Source organism: Carcharhinus amblyrhynchos, chromosome 10 (genome assembly GCF_965287045.1).
Source record: "Carcharhinus amblyrhynchos chromosome 10, sCarAmb.v2.hapA, whole genome shotgun sequence".
Classification (NCBI taxonomy): domain Eukaryota; kingdom Metazoa; phylum Chordata; class Chondrichthyes; order Carcharhiniformes; family Carcharhinidae; genus Carcharhinus; species Carcharhinus amblyrhynchos.
The window spans coordinates 71231939-71246134 of NC_137333.1; the positions used below are offsets into that span (position 1 = coordinate 71231939).

Sequence of the window (14196 nt, forward strand, 5' to 3'; positions counted from 1 at the left end):
TTTTCACAATTTACAAAGTATACTGTTCTATCATTTTGGTCCAAATGTGATCTCACATTTTTTAACATGTAAATACATTTGCCAGTTTTGCTCATTCACTTAATCTATCAATACAGCTTTGTAATTTTACACTTCCATTTACGATGCTTAAAATATAGCTTATCTCTTGTTACATCATCAAATATGGATGATGTTTGAAAACAACAACGACCAAAATCCTTGTACTTCTTTCCATATCTTTTGACCGGGTCTTTAATAGATGTTATGTGGAAGATGACCTTGCACAGGCCTGTCCAACCTTTCATTCAGGGGGCCACATTTCCTTATTTACTCGCTCCCTCCCTCTACCACTCATTCACATGCATACACATACATATTGCCTACCCACAACTCAAAAACTCATTCTCCCTACAGAGAGCAGGATCTTTTAAAACTTCAAACAATATGGAAAGTGGGTGGAATTCATTACATTAACATCTTTATTCTCTTTCACTTGCTTCAGACCCACTCTCCAGAGGTCTCAGGTAATTTGGTCTTTTAAATAAATACCAAGTCTTCAGCTCTTTACTTGACGGCCAACCGATGGAACTTCAGGCTCTCACTGAAATAATTTATTTAAATTACATCTGGACAATCTGAGAGCCAAAATATTTCAACAGAACCACTGAAAATATTAAATGAAAGAATAGATTGGATATTCTTGAAATAATAAATTTTGCAAACAGCTTGGAAGCAGTATGATACTATCACATTCAGTTAGAGGAATTAAAATATTTGTATGTTCAGTTACAAGAATAAGTTTCAAAATTTCTAACTGCAAGGCAGGCTTTTCTAAAGAGTTATTGGGCCCAGCATAAGGATGAAGTCTACATGAGGCTGTTTTGACTTCCACCGCGGTTGGCACTGCTACCTCACAGCGACAGGTACACTGTTCAAATCCTGGCTTGGGCCACTGTCTGTGTGGAGTCTATACATTCTCCACATGTCTGCATAGGCTTCCCCCCATGGTCTGAAAAACATGCTGGTTAGGTGCATCGTCCATGTTAAATTCTCCCTCAGTGTGCCCGAACTGGCACTGGACCGTAGTGACTAGGTGATTTTCATAGTAACTTCATTGTAGTGTTAACGTAAGCCTACTTGTTACACTAATAAATAAATAACATATAGGTGAAGCTTAAACATACAGAGTAGACATCCACCTCTAAATGCTGCCTGTTAAAGTTAAAACACAGCAACCAATGTCCAAAGATTTCTTCATAAAATATTGCTTTGGTGTTGGACTAAGCATAAATATGTCAGTTTTTACCATCTAGGATTTCACAAAATGTCAGTCTGATAGGCAAAATTATTCATCTACTTTCAATACAAACTGCAAATGCCAGATGCATTTTTTAAAATGCTGCCTAATAAAAAAGCATGCAACATTCTGAACACATACAGTTTTCATTACTTATGCTTTTATTTATAAACTTTATGAGGCCCGCACAGTTAACTATTTTGGAAAAATCATGTCGTCATAAAAAATGTAAAACTTGGGTACTTTTAAGGAATATGCAAGCAGCTTGCCTCAGTAATTGTAACAAAATATTCAACTTACTCTCTGTACATTCCAGAATCACTGAGAATAAGAAATCTCTCGGAGTCATGTATAATTCACCCTCGTACTCAGTTGAGGCAAACAGTTTAAAGCGCTGCTTGCAAGTTGCAGGACAGCCATATTCTTCTTTAGCATCTTCTTTGACTGTTTCTTGGACCTTAAACAAAAATAAGTTATGTTTTACAACTAATTGCAATAACTAAATTCCAGAATCTAAGCTGATCAACCATTGGTGTAATAAAAGGGACATACATAATTAAATCCACAATAATACCACCCAGCTTTTGGCTGCCTTCACTCTTCTGACTGGTCAGCGGATTGATTTGGTGGGTGCAATCTGACATATGTGGAGCCATGTGTGGCATGAGGAGGAATGCTGGGCTTGGCGCATGGCAGTTGCTAATAGTCAGTGGTGGCAGAGGTGATGGTGCAGGAGGTTGGTCAAAACAGAGAACAAAGGAAGGTAAGAGAAACCCAATGACAATGTTATACTGGTTGGACAGATGAAGGAAAGGTGGGGATTGAGGGAATAGCATTGGAGGGAAGGTCAGTGGTGGCAGTGGCATGGGGAAAGGCACTGGGGAGAGAGCTGGCGGCATAAGAATCAGTGAAAGGTAAGGGGTGCCCAACAAAGTTATGCTGGCTGGAGGGACTGAGGGCAGGGTGAGAGGGTTTATGGTATTGGTAAGGGGCTGAAATTATATGGAATTGGGGAGATAGATGGGTTGGCAGGAAGAAATGGGATGGGGGATGGGAAAAGCATTTGAAGAAGAGATGGGGTAGGGAATGAAATGAGAGATGAAAGGAACGGGATGGTAATGGCATGGGAGAAAAAGAATGGCATGGAAGGGGTGAACTGGGAAGGATGGAATAGGAAGGAGTGAATGGCATGGAAAGGATGGAAGGATATGACAAAGGAAGAAGGGGATTGTATGGGAGGGAGAAGGTGGGATGATGAAATCGATTATTAATTTGACTGGAAATGTTCTACGGGTAGCTGTTAGTGTCTATGAAGTGTAATACTACTTCTAATCCCCAAATTGTCCACAATTTTATGAATTATCTGTTGAGTGAATGGTGAAATGGATACCAGTGAGGATCAGCTAATGGACAGTGATGAAAGTGAAAGATTGGCAGAAATGGGGAGAAGTTTGGAGGTAATCGAAAGGGTAGGAAAGATTCAAGAGTTGCATCAGATTGATTTGTCTTATTTTATAACTAATAATTAGTCTTCTTGAAGTCTGCGTGGCGTAAATTGTCAGAAAGCGATAAATCCTCTGAATTGCGAACAAAGCTATAAAAGATCGATTAATGATTTTAAAAAAAATCTGCCACCCTAGAATTCACTTAAAAGTCTGAAGAGATGGCTCTTCATGGTAGCAGGAACATTCTGTTAACTTTGGTAGGGGCAACCACTTCAGTGATTTGGTTTTACAGCAATCTGACCTAGAACCATGCAGATTCGCAGCATAGAAAGATGCTATTTGTTTGTTCATGTTTATGAAAGTTCTTTGCTGACATCTAATCCCACCACTCCACTTTCTCTCTCTCTCTCTTTATGGTTCGGCTGCTTCAAATATTGATTCAATTTCACTTTAAAAGCTGCAATGGTTTCTGCCTCAATGATTATTTGTAGCAAAACATGCCATACTCTAATAACCCTTTGCACAGAGACATTTCTCTTTACCCTAGTGACAATTACAAATTGATGACCCGTCACTAGTGATTCTTCAATCTCAGGAAATAGTTTTGCACAATTCAACCTTTCAAAATTCTTGACAATTTTAAAAATCTCTATTTCCTCTTGGCCTTCTCGGCTCCAATGGAAGTAGTTCCAGTAACTCAGTACTCTCCTCAGTTATAGCTTCCATCCCTGATTAAGACCCTGGTGAATCTATTTTGCTGCATTTGTTCAGGGATGTTGCAAAATGCAGCTTCTCTAATGTGCAATATTTTTAAGATGTGATGCATTTGCTTATTTATATACTTTAGAACAGATTGTTTTATTCAAACCTTAGCACCTCAATGCTGGGCAAGGTGCACGGGAAAGGGTATTGCTGTTGGACCGCCTTTCTTGACACAAGATTTGTTGGATCTTGTGAAGGCACCACTGATGATACTTCTGCAGTGCTTTGAGATACTTGTTTTGGTCAGTAGGGGTGAGGATGCACAATAGTTAGGGCTGGAACAACACAAGATGCTTGGAAAATCTGTAGAAGTTATACACTGGGAGGATGTGAATTTTAAAATTGATGTGTTGTAGGGCCACGAATCAATGCAGGTCAGAGAGTACAGGGGTGATGTGAGCGGAAGGTTGACAAGGTCAGTTGACTCTTGATTATTTATTTAAATATGGTGGACCTGCTGTCAATATTGGCACCCACTGACCTAGTATGTTATGGGGATAAGCTTGGAAGTGAGCGGTAAAGTGGTGGGTACACACCCACTTATTTACATGCCAACATGCTGATGTAAAGCATATAAACTATCCAGCCCCACATCTGGATACTCCAAACAGCCTAAGTCTCCATATTTAAGGAAGGATAGACTTGCATTGGAGGCATGGCAGGGATAAAAGGACTATTCTATGGTGTGAATCTGTGTAAATTAGGCCTATATACTCTGAAATTCAGAGGAATGAATTGATTTCATTGAAACATAGTGAATGGGCTTGTCAGGATATAGCCACTGGCTGTTTTCCCTGGCTCAGGAATCTGAAAAACTGGACCTTACTCTCAGGATACAAGATCAATCATTCAGGATGAAGATGAAGCATAATTACTTCAATCAGAGGGCTGTGAATCTTTGGAATTCTCTACCACTGAATATTGTGAATGTTCCATTGTTGAGTATATTCAAGGTTAAAATAGATAGATTTTTGTTCTCTCAGGGAATAAAGGGATGTGGAGAGCAGGCAGCAAAGTTGAGCAGAAGATTGGCTGTGATTGAACTAAATGGTAGAGCAAGCCTAATCGAGGGGCCATATGGTCTACTTGCACTTCTATTTGTAATGTTCATGGTAAAGAGAAATAAAGGGGCTGGGGGAAGGTCAAGGATAGATTTTTGTAAGTATCTTGGGTTAAATGTAGAAGAGAATTACCGCTCATTATAGCCATCTGAACCCAGCAAACACATATCATTTTATTTTACAAATCTAACCTACAGCCAGTTCATCCATTGAACAACATTTTCAATGTAGGAAAATACAAATTTGATGTAATATAATCAAACTGACTGTTCCTCCTCTGTCTGAATGAGACACCTTGTTGTTGGATAGAAGTCAAGGCTAGACATTCTTACAATTGTAAAATTCTAACTGTGTCCATTTATATTGTGTCTGAGTTGGTGTGTATTGTTCATCATATTAAACTGAAATGGATCAAACTGCTGTATCACGATGAAGTAGGATGTGGGTTTGTGCTTACAAAGCTTTGCTCTTGATTAATTTGCAGGATATAGTCTTCACTGCGAGGGCCAGCATTTATTGCTCATCCCTAACCCCAGTCTTTGTGCTGCAGTGATGTGAAGCAAAGCTATTATTCTTGACCCTCGGAGCGTTGTTAGTGTCATTGCTCAGGTTTGGAACCAACACCTGTTCCTTTAATTCGGAAAGGGATATTCTCAAGGGCATTCACAAGTGGGAAGAGAAAAGGTGTAGTCTTCACGATCTGTTTTTATGAACCAATTTTGAAAGCTATAATGAAAGAGAAAAGATATATTGGAAATAAACGAACTAAAGTCCTTTGGAAGCTTGTGAATTTTTTTCAATAGATGATTTGACAGGATTGGAAAATTGCCCTAGCCGGGAGACATTTGCAAAACAGGTGCCAATTTAGTTTATAATTCTGGAAACAATAAGTGGTCAGAAATAAAAAAAATTAGATTGCACATCAAATAGAGCATATTTAAATTGTGACTCACAATTTGCTTTTGCAAATTTTGCGATCTACTGCCTCAAAATGAACTTTGCCTTGTAGTACTTGGTTCCAACAAATAGTTTGAGAGCCCATATTTTAAAATGTTTTGAAATTAGTCCTATACCATCTCTAGAGAACTTTCCAGGTTACAATGAGTTCAGCTAGTAACAACTGGATTTTTTTTATTTTTGTGACTAAATTTGGATCACTACTATAGTCAAAACAGTTAATTGGAGACTAGCACATTGACTTTTGCCAGTGTATCGCCGCTGAAATATATCCACGGGGCAGCTGGGGTTACTGACTCTCGAATGCTTCTATCCATCACTCCTAAGCACGATGGCAAAGTGCTACCTCACAGCACCAAAGATTCAGGCTCAAATCTGGCCTCAGATGATTGTGTGGAGTTTGTACATTCTCCCCATGTCTGTGTGGGTTTCCTTCGGGTGATCCGGTTTCCTCCCACACACCAAAGATGCACAAGCTAGATTGATTGGCCATGCTAAATTGACCCTTAGTGTCAGGGGGATTAGCAGGGTAAATCTGTGGGGTTACAGGGAAAGGGTCCGGATGCGATTGTTTTTGGTGCAGGCTGGATGGGCCAAATGGCCTCCTTCTGCACTGTAGGGACTCTATGATTCCTGGCAAAGAAGTACCCAGCATCTGCAGTTACAAAGGCAAGATCAAGATCTTTTCACATAGTTCAGTGAAAAGGCAATCAAAACGCTAAATCAAATCAGATAATAAGAGTGTGATTTCAGTGTATTTGGCTTCCTACTAACAACAAGCCCCATCATCAGCATAATACATTTACTCCCAATTCATGTGTTTAAAAGTTTTCATCAATCCTTTCCAATAGCCCTTCATTTTTCTTCTACTTTTTATAAATTCGCATTATAGTTTCCTGTGCTCTTTACCATCAATATCTCACTGCAGGTTTCCTGTTTTATTTCTGTTACTTGATTTTCAACCATGTAATTCTGCTCCTTTGCTTGAGTGTCATACTACTTGCACTTGTTAAAACAAAGTCTGATGTGGCTGCCTTGCATCTTTACTAATGTTGGCATAAAACAAATGAAAATAAAACCAGAAATATAGCAGCAACATTTGCTGGCCATTTCACTTGAACACATATGATCATTACACAACATACGATCGCAAATGAAAGCAACAAAGTCAGAGCTGTGGGATTTCATAACTGTTTTTATCCCACAGGACTGATTAAAATAAGAAGCTCCTGACAAGTACATGATAACAAATGATCGAAGACAGGGATGTGTTCAACAATAATCCTTCAGCATACAAACACTTGGGCAAAATTGGCTTCCTTACGGTCAGTCAATGCTAGGATCACCTATTTCAATGAAAAGGTGCGCCACATCAGTTTGCAGTTTATTTCCAAAATTGTGTAATCCTGAAACATTGAATATACGTATCACAATTCGGTGCAACTGTATAATTCAGCATCATCAAAAGTTATGTAATTCTAGGGATTAATTAAGAACAAGGTTTGTTTCATACAGTGGAGATTTAACAAACATTTCAATACACTGACACAATAATTACTAAGAATAGTTGTATCTCTGCAAAGTACAGAGTGTTTGGAGCCAGATCTGAGCTAAATTAGCTTCCTCCAACTCAGCACTGGTGAAGCTGACTAACTTTCTTCAGCTCCCAAAATTGCCAACACATCGAGAGTGAACTCCATTGACCTTTTAGTCCAAGATGGTTCCCGGGGGCTGGAATTTTATCATTTTTAGATTGTCTATTCAGATGGGAAAGGTGGTGAGCTGTCCGCTGGCTCCACTGCCAGCTTTCCCCACCAAATCCTGGGGGCGGGTCCCACAACGTCAGACTGGCAGGGTGGGCTCTGAAGGAAGTGGCTAGGAGCAACCCTGGCTTTCAAAAGATCGGGATGCCCAAATAAAAATTTTAAAAAGGGATCCACCCCAGGGACACAGGAAGTCCCACCTCCATGGACAGAGAACACCCCCCTCTCCCAGCTCTTCCAGTGAATTCTGCCCCTCATCCACATAGAGAAACCTCTCCATGGAACTCTAAAGGTAAACCAAATAAAAATAGTTCAGAAGTCTAAACTGCCTGTGCTTTAGGATACATTTTCATGGGGCCCGTTGTGTTGTTTGTGATGCTCTGGCCTACAAACTATGATAATGATTGACGAATGACAGGTTTGACAAAATTGTGGGTGCCACAGGCTTCCTTGGCAGTGCCAGAGGGTAGTGTAGACAGTGCCCAGACATGACCCTTTTCCCACTTGGGGCTGTACTTACCTGTACGCCCCTGGCGGAGAATGTTTATTTGTGAAAAGCTGTTGTAAGCCCCACTGGCAGAAATCTAACATGAGGGTACGATACAGTGGAGAAGCCCCTAATTATACTTATATTGATAGTTATGGGTTAAATGATTGATGATGAGGGGCAATGGGAACAGGAAATCACACCAGCATAAAAGCAATTTGGGGACCTCCATTGGATTATCTAGCTTATGCCAAAAAAGATGGTGGCAAGGGACCAAGTATCTCGACCATAGATGCAGAATCTTGGTACCCTGCTGAACGTCTCGCTCGGTTTCCTCATTCACATCAAATCTGTTCAGAAGCCTGTGGCACCCACAATTTTGTCAAACCTGTCTGTTGTCGATCATTATCATAGTTTGTAGGCCAGAGCATCACAAACAACACAACTGGCCCCATGAAAATGTATCCTAAAGCACAGGCAGTCTAGACTTCTGAACTATTTTTATTTGGTTTACCTTTAGGATGGGTGGTACAGCCAATTTGGGAAGCAAACAGGATAGTAAAAGCATGGGTTGGGAAGGAGGAGGGGGGAGCTGGGAGGCGATGAAGTGAAGGAAGAGAAAGAATTTGGAAATGGGCTGTGTCAGCTACTGACAACTTCCTTATTATTCACCTTCTCTCATTCACCAGTCCACAGAGCTCCTTCATGGGAACCCAATTGTTGCCATAAATGGGTGATTCAAAGCTCAGGGGGTTGTCAGAGAGTCACCATGGATTCCAATGGTGGGGAATGGTGGAGATACCACAGACGTCACACCCTGGATTGAGAACTGAAACGTTGACTCCCCTCTATCCTTTCCGCAGATGTTGCCTCACCTGATGAAGGTTCCCAGCATTTCCTGTTTTTGTTTCAGATCTCAGGAAGTATGCTCAGACTATTTTGTACTGCAATGCTCACTTTGATATGCAGAGGCTGCAAAGGTGTGCCTAAAGAATGGCTATGGCATTTTTCACAGTAATAGAAGAGCGGGCAGCAACCTCATTAGACCATTTTTCAAATCGTTGAGGAGATATACAAGGGTTTACTAACAAAAGCCAGCCTGGGATTAGCACTTGCCATTGTTCTGCCCTGGAACTAAAGGAGTGATGTTGGTGTTCCCGAGGACGAAAAGGCTACAATGGCTTCCTAAAAGTTTGCCCCATTTTTAATAAATATGTAAATTGTTCACAATTTTAAAAAATACAATCCCATTAAATTCCATGGAAACTAAAAAGCAGCAAGGGAGATATCTCAGAATGATGCTCTCTTGCGAGCCAAGTACAAGTACCAATGGTAAATGCAACATAATGCAGAGTTTTGGCCAGTGTAAAAAGCTGGATGGAAGCTGGGAAGCCTATATTTGCAAACATCCAATGGAACGAAGCAACAGATGTTCATAGATCTGACAGGAGATTATTTATTTTCTTTGGCTACAAGTAGTATTTGGGAATGTTTGAACAATTTCACGAAAACAACATTTTTGAGAAACCAGTGCAGGCAGTTCAATTATACCCTCCACTGTATGTTTGGTATAGTACATGAAGTCAGAGGAACCGTTCATCATTCTTACTAGAAATGCAATTTTTGAAATTAAACAGTCTCCTTCCCCTTTCCTAATACCAAAATGTATCTGCAATACAAAGGGTAGAATTTTCCTGTTCTGTCCTCCACGGGAATCGTAGCGGGCAGGACACAGGCCATGTAAAGGTATGTTGACCTCAGGCTGGATTTTCCAGCCTTGGGGTGAGCATGGCTGGAAAATCCCACCTAAAGTGTTTTTTGGACATCTGTCCGGAGGAAGATAAATTGATTTAGATCACAGCTAAATAAAGTATTCTAAAATGCATGCAACCATATTTCTTTTTAATTCACTCCCAGGATGTGGGCATTGCTGGCAATGCCAACATTTTTATTGTCCATCCCTTGTTGCCCTCTACAAGGTGTTGATGAGCCGGTCTGAACTGCTGCAGTCCACATGGTGTAGGTGCACCCACAATGCTCATAGAAATCACAGAAAGCCAACAGGTGTGGAAGGTTGCTATTCGGCCCATTGACTCTGCACTGAAAACAATCCCACTCAGGTCCATCCCTGCAACCCCATATACATACCTTGCTAATCTCTCTAACCTACGAATTCTGGGACACTAAGGGGCAATTTAACATGGCCAATCAACTTAACCTGCACAGTCTTTTGGACTGTGGGAGGAAACCGGAGCACCCAGAGGAAACACATGCAGACATGGGGAGAATGTGCAAACTCCATGTAAACAGTGACCCAAGCTGGGAATCGAACCCTGGTCCCTGGCACTGTGAGGCAGTAGTGCTAATCCACTGTGCCACCATGCCGCTGTTTGGGAGGAAGTTTCAGGATTTTGATCCAGCGACAATAAAGGAATGACAATGTAGCTCCAAGTCACTGAAGTACTGGCAAGTTAGATATTGTTTGCCAAAGTTACTTGTTATTTGTATCTTTATTTAGCACTCTCAATCAGCTGTACTGAATTTTGTAAAAGTAAAAAAGATTTTTGTGGTAGTCCAACATTTTTAATCTAGTCTATGGGAGCTGAACGGAGAAAAAGTGACGGTTATTTGTATACTATAAGCTTGTAGATGTCTCTCCACCCTTCATTAATTTCACATGAAAATGGAATTCTTGCAAAAGGACAAATTCCTGGCACTTAAAAAAAATTCAGTTCATTTACATTTATGAAGAAAATTGGTCTTCAGTGGCAACAAAACTGAATCTCCTGCATATACAGTCGTGGTTGTAATATTTAATTACCGCTGCCAATTTTTTAGAAAAAAATGCTCAGACCGTAACAGTTTATTCACCAAAAGCATAATAATAATCGTCCTCCACATGACCACTGGATTAAAGCACGCCAGCTGACTATATATGGAATATTTTCAATATGCCTGCTTCAAGAAACGCTACATCACTCCATCACTGTCTCTTTCTTCTATTAATTACTGTCTTAAACATTCTGAAATAATCTTTAACATTGCCATGAAACTATGTGCTACATTATTAACTTTTTGTACGTTGCCTTCAAAAGCAAGCACTGGGAGAAACACTGGCAATTTAGAAAAGCCCTTTCAACTCTCAAAGAGTCAATGCCAAATAACCTATTTCATCAGAGGTTGGTGAAATTTGCTGCATTTTGTTGAATTTTTTTTGCTTTCGTATCTGATTTCTGGATACTGGATTTTTTTCTTTTTGTACCAATACTGGACTGAGCTTCCTAACAAACTATTTGCCCCAGTAATGTGAGAAACCCTTCTCTGACAGTATCCTTGCCCCTGCAATGGAGGAGATCTGCTCATCTACTATTTGCAATTGGGCTGAAATTCCCCTCCATGTAGAATCTGGCGCCTGGGACCAACAGATAGCAGCAGGTTTCTGCTGTGTTCCTGGTTCCAGTAAAGAAAGCTTCCAGCTGTTTCCTGATATTCCAAATATCTTCTTTTCTGGCAGGAAGACTGAATCTTCGGACATTCTGGAACTCAGCTCTCATCAAGGTCATGTCCTGAGATGATTCCATCTGGTACTTTTCCATATCTGCTTGAAGCCCCAGCAGCTTTAAGATGAGGGCTATTTTGAAAAGCCTTCCCAGAAGCATAATCTCGTCAGATGTTCTAGTAGGGATATGTGTAGAAACTCCACGAAGGCAAAGGTAAAGTGTGGCAATCATTACCAATCACTAAACCAAAGTGAAGAGCAATATGAAATCACAAAAAACATCATCCTGTAGCATGTGGCAAACAATTAGATATATACATTTATGACGAACATAAATATTTATGCGTATATATCTACATATGAATGCAAATGTTTTATTCTGCTTTACTGGAGCCAATTTCTCTCTGTCTGGAACACTCATAAGAAAATATTGTTGAGCTATTTAATTTAAAAGCTGCATCCAACATTTCTTATAAGCCAAGACTTTGGCCTCACTGTAGCAAGTGGCTGAAGTTCTAAGCAATTTTTCTCAGTTGCTATGGTTCATAAAATAAAGAAGTCAAATAGTGGCGATAATTGACATTATATAATTGAATGTTTCAAAAGGCTGTTTTGGGAAGTATTATTCCATGCCTCTCACTTAAACTGCAATAGACGCTCCATTACAGTTACGGCACTGCAGTTCCCTGACAGTTACCCAGCTATGTCCTATAGAATAAATGTAACCCAGCTAATTACTATCCTATCAACTTCCTCCTAGTTTACAATAAAGTGATAGAAGGTGATAGCAATAGACCCATTCAGAAAGACCCATTTGAGCAATAATCTGGTGCTTTGCTCAGGTTGTAGCTGAGCTTCTTGGTCTCTGACCTCTTTACAGCCTCAGAGTCATACAGTGCAGAAAGAGGCCCTTCGGCCCATCAAGTCTGCACTGAACATAATCCCACCCAGGCCCTACCCCCATTTCCCTACATATCATACCCACTAATCCCTCTAACCTACGCATTCCTGGACACTAAGGGGCAATTTCTTAGCATGGCCAATCAACCTAACCCACACATCTTCGGACTGTGGGAGGAAACCCATGCAGACACGAGGAGAATGTGCAAACTCCACACACACAGTGACCCAAGCCGGGAATTGAACCCAGAACCCTGGAGCTGTGAAGCAGCAGTGCTAACCACTGTGCTACCGTGCCTCGATCCAGATATGGATGTGAACACTGAATAGCAATGAGGTGAGAGTAGCTGTCCTCAACATCAAGGCAGCATTTGACCAAAGCGCTTGAAAAATATGAAGACAATTAGGTTAAAGGTAAATCCCTCTACTAGCTTGAGTCATATTTGATACAAAGCATAAGAAATGGACATGTTGGAGACAGGAAATTGCTGGAATTGTTTGTTGATGATTCTGCAGCTCCACTCACAACTCCTCTAAAACAGAAATCGCACGTACCAGCCTGTAAGAGGACATCAATAACACCCAGGTTTGGGCTGACTTGCAGATGAATTGCTCTTGTAGAGAACCAGCATGCATACAATGGGCCAAATGGCCTCTTTCTATGTTGTAACCATTCTATGATTCTATGTGCCTCACACCAATGTAAGGTAATAGTCACCCTGACCCAGGAAAAACACCAGCCATCATATCTGACCTTTAACAACTTGTGATTTCCCCAATGCCTGTCTATTATCTACAAGATGCAAGTCTGGAGAGTGATAGAATACTCTTCATTTGCCTGGATGATTGCAGCTCCAACAATACTCAAGCAGCACAACCCAATCCAGGACAAAAAATCTACCTGATTTCCACCTCATTCATCACCTTAACCATTTCCTCTCTGCACTACCTGTCCACAGAGGCAGCAGCGTCTCACCTACAAAGATGCCACTTCCAAATTCAGGATTCCTATAATTTAGAAGGACAAAGATAGTGTATGCACGTGAATACCACCATCTGCAAGTATCCCCACAAGTCGCACACAATTCTGACTTGGAAATATGTTACTCGCCGGAACTCTACCACATTGCCTGCTGCGGAACTGGAGCGGGCAAGTGGCCGACAATGGAAATGTCCGTTAGCTTCGGGCAGGAATTTCTGGTCTCGCTCGAGCAAAGCTGTAAAATCCCGCCCCACTATTACTGCCTCACCACTTGGTTAAAATCCTGGGATTCCCTAACAGAACAATGGGAATCACTTCACTATATGGGCTGCAGTGGTTCAAGAAAATTGTACACCCTTATTTTTTCAAGTATGATAAATGCTGACCTTGCCAGCAGCAAACATGTCCCATTGACAAGAAGTTATTCCACAATTCTTCTCTGCGGCCCATACCACCAAGAACAAAAAAAGCAGTACAATGGGAGCACAAACATCTTCAAGTTACACACCCATCAGACTAAGTCCTTCAATGTCAATGGATCAATATCCTTAAATTCCCTGCTTATAGAGAGTACCATCCCCACAACTGTTCAAGAACAAGGCTTGCCACCACCTTCCCAGGGCAACTACATGCAAGCAATAAACGTTGGTTGGCATTGCCAGCTTTGTTGAAACATGAGAAAATAAAAAATATGTGGTTCCATACTTAATTTGAAAATATTTCCTAACTTTACCTTTCCTAGAAAAATTAAACACTCACTTCCAAAGTTAGGCAAATTAAACATTTCTGTTTCATTTAGGTAAATTAATTTGCTGAACCTTTATCTGGATTCTGCCATACATCATTCTTCCGTCTCAAATAGAATTATTTTTATTGCTGTCTTCTACTGACTGAGTGACAAGTTAGTTATCAAAGTGAGCATGTGTCTCTCAGCACTCAATCACATACTGATTAATAGATTTTTTGAAGTTGATTTCAAAGCCAGTTTTGGGATGTCCCTCTTTCGACAATAACAGTGTATATTTATGTTGCGCTATTAACTT

The 14196-nt window shown here is 40.6% G+C and overlaps 1 protein-coding gene across 1 annotated transcript in view; it reads right to left on the minus strand.

Annotated features, from left to right (window-relative positions):
* The window catches only part of micu2 (mitochondrial calcium uptake 2), a 458278-nt gene that overhangs the window by 212305 nt on the left and 231777 nt on the right, over nucleotides 1–14196 (minus strand). The window contains exon 2 of the mRNA XM_080197332.1: nucleotides 1598–1754. Coding sequence (XP_080053458.1) covers nucleotides 1598–1754 — 157 coding nt within the window. The remainder of the gene's footprint in view (nucleotides 1–1597; nucleotides 1755–14196) is intronic.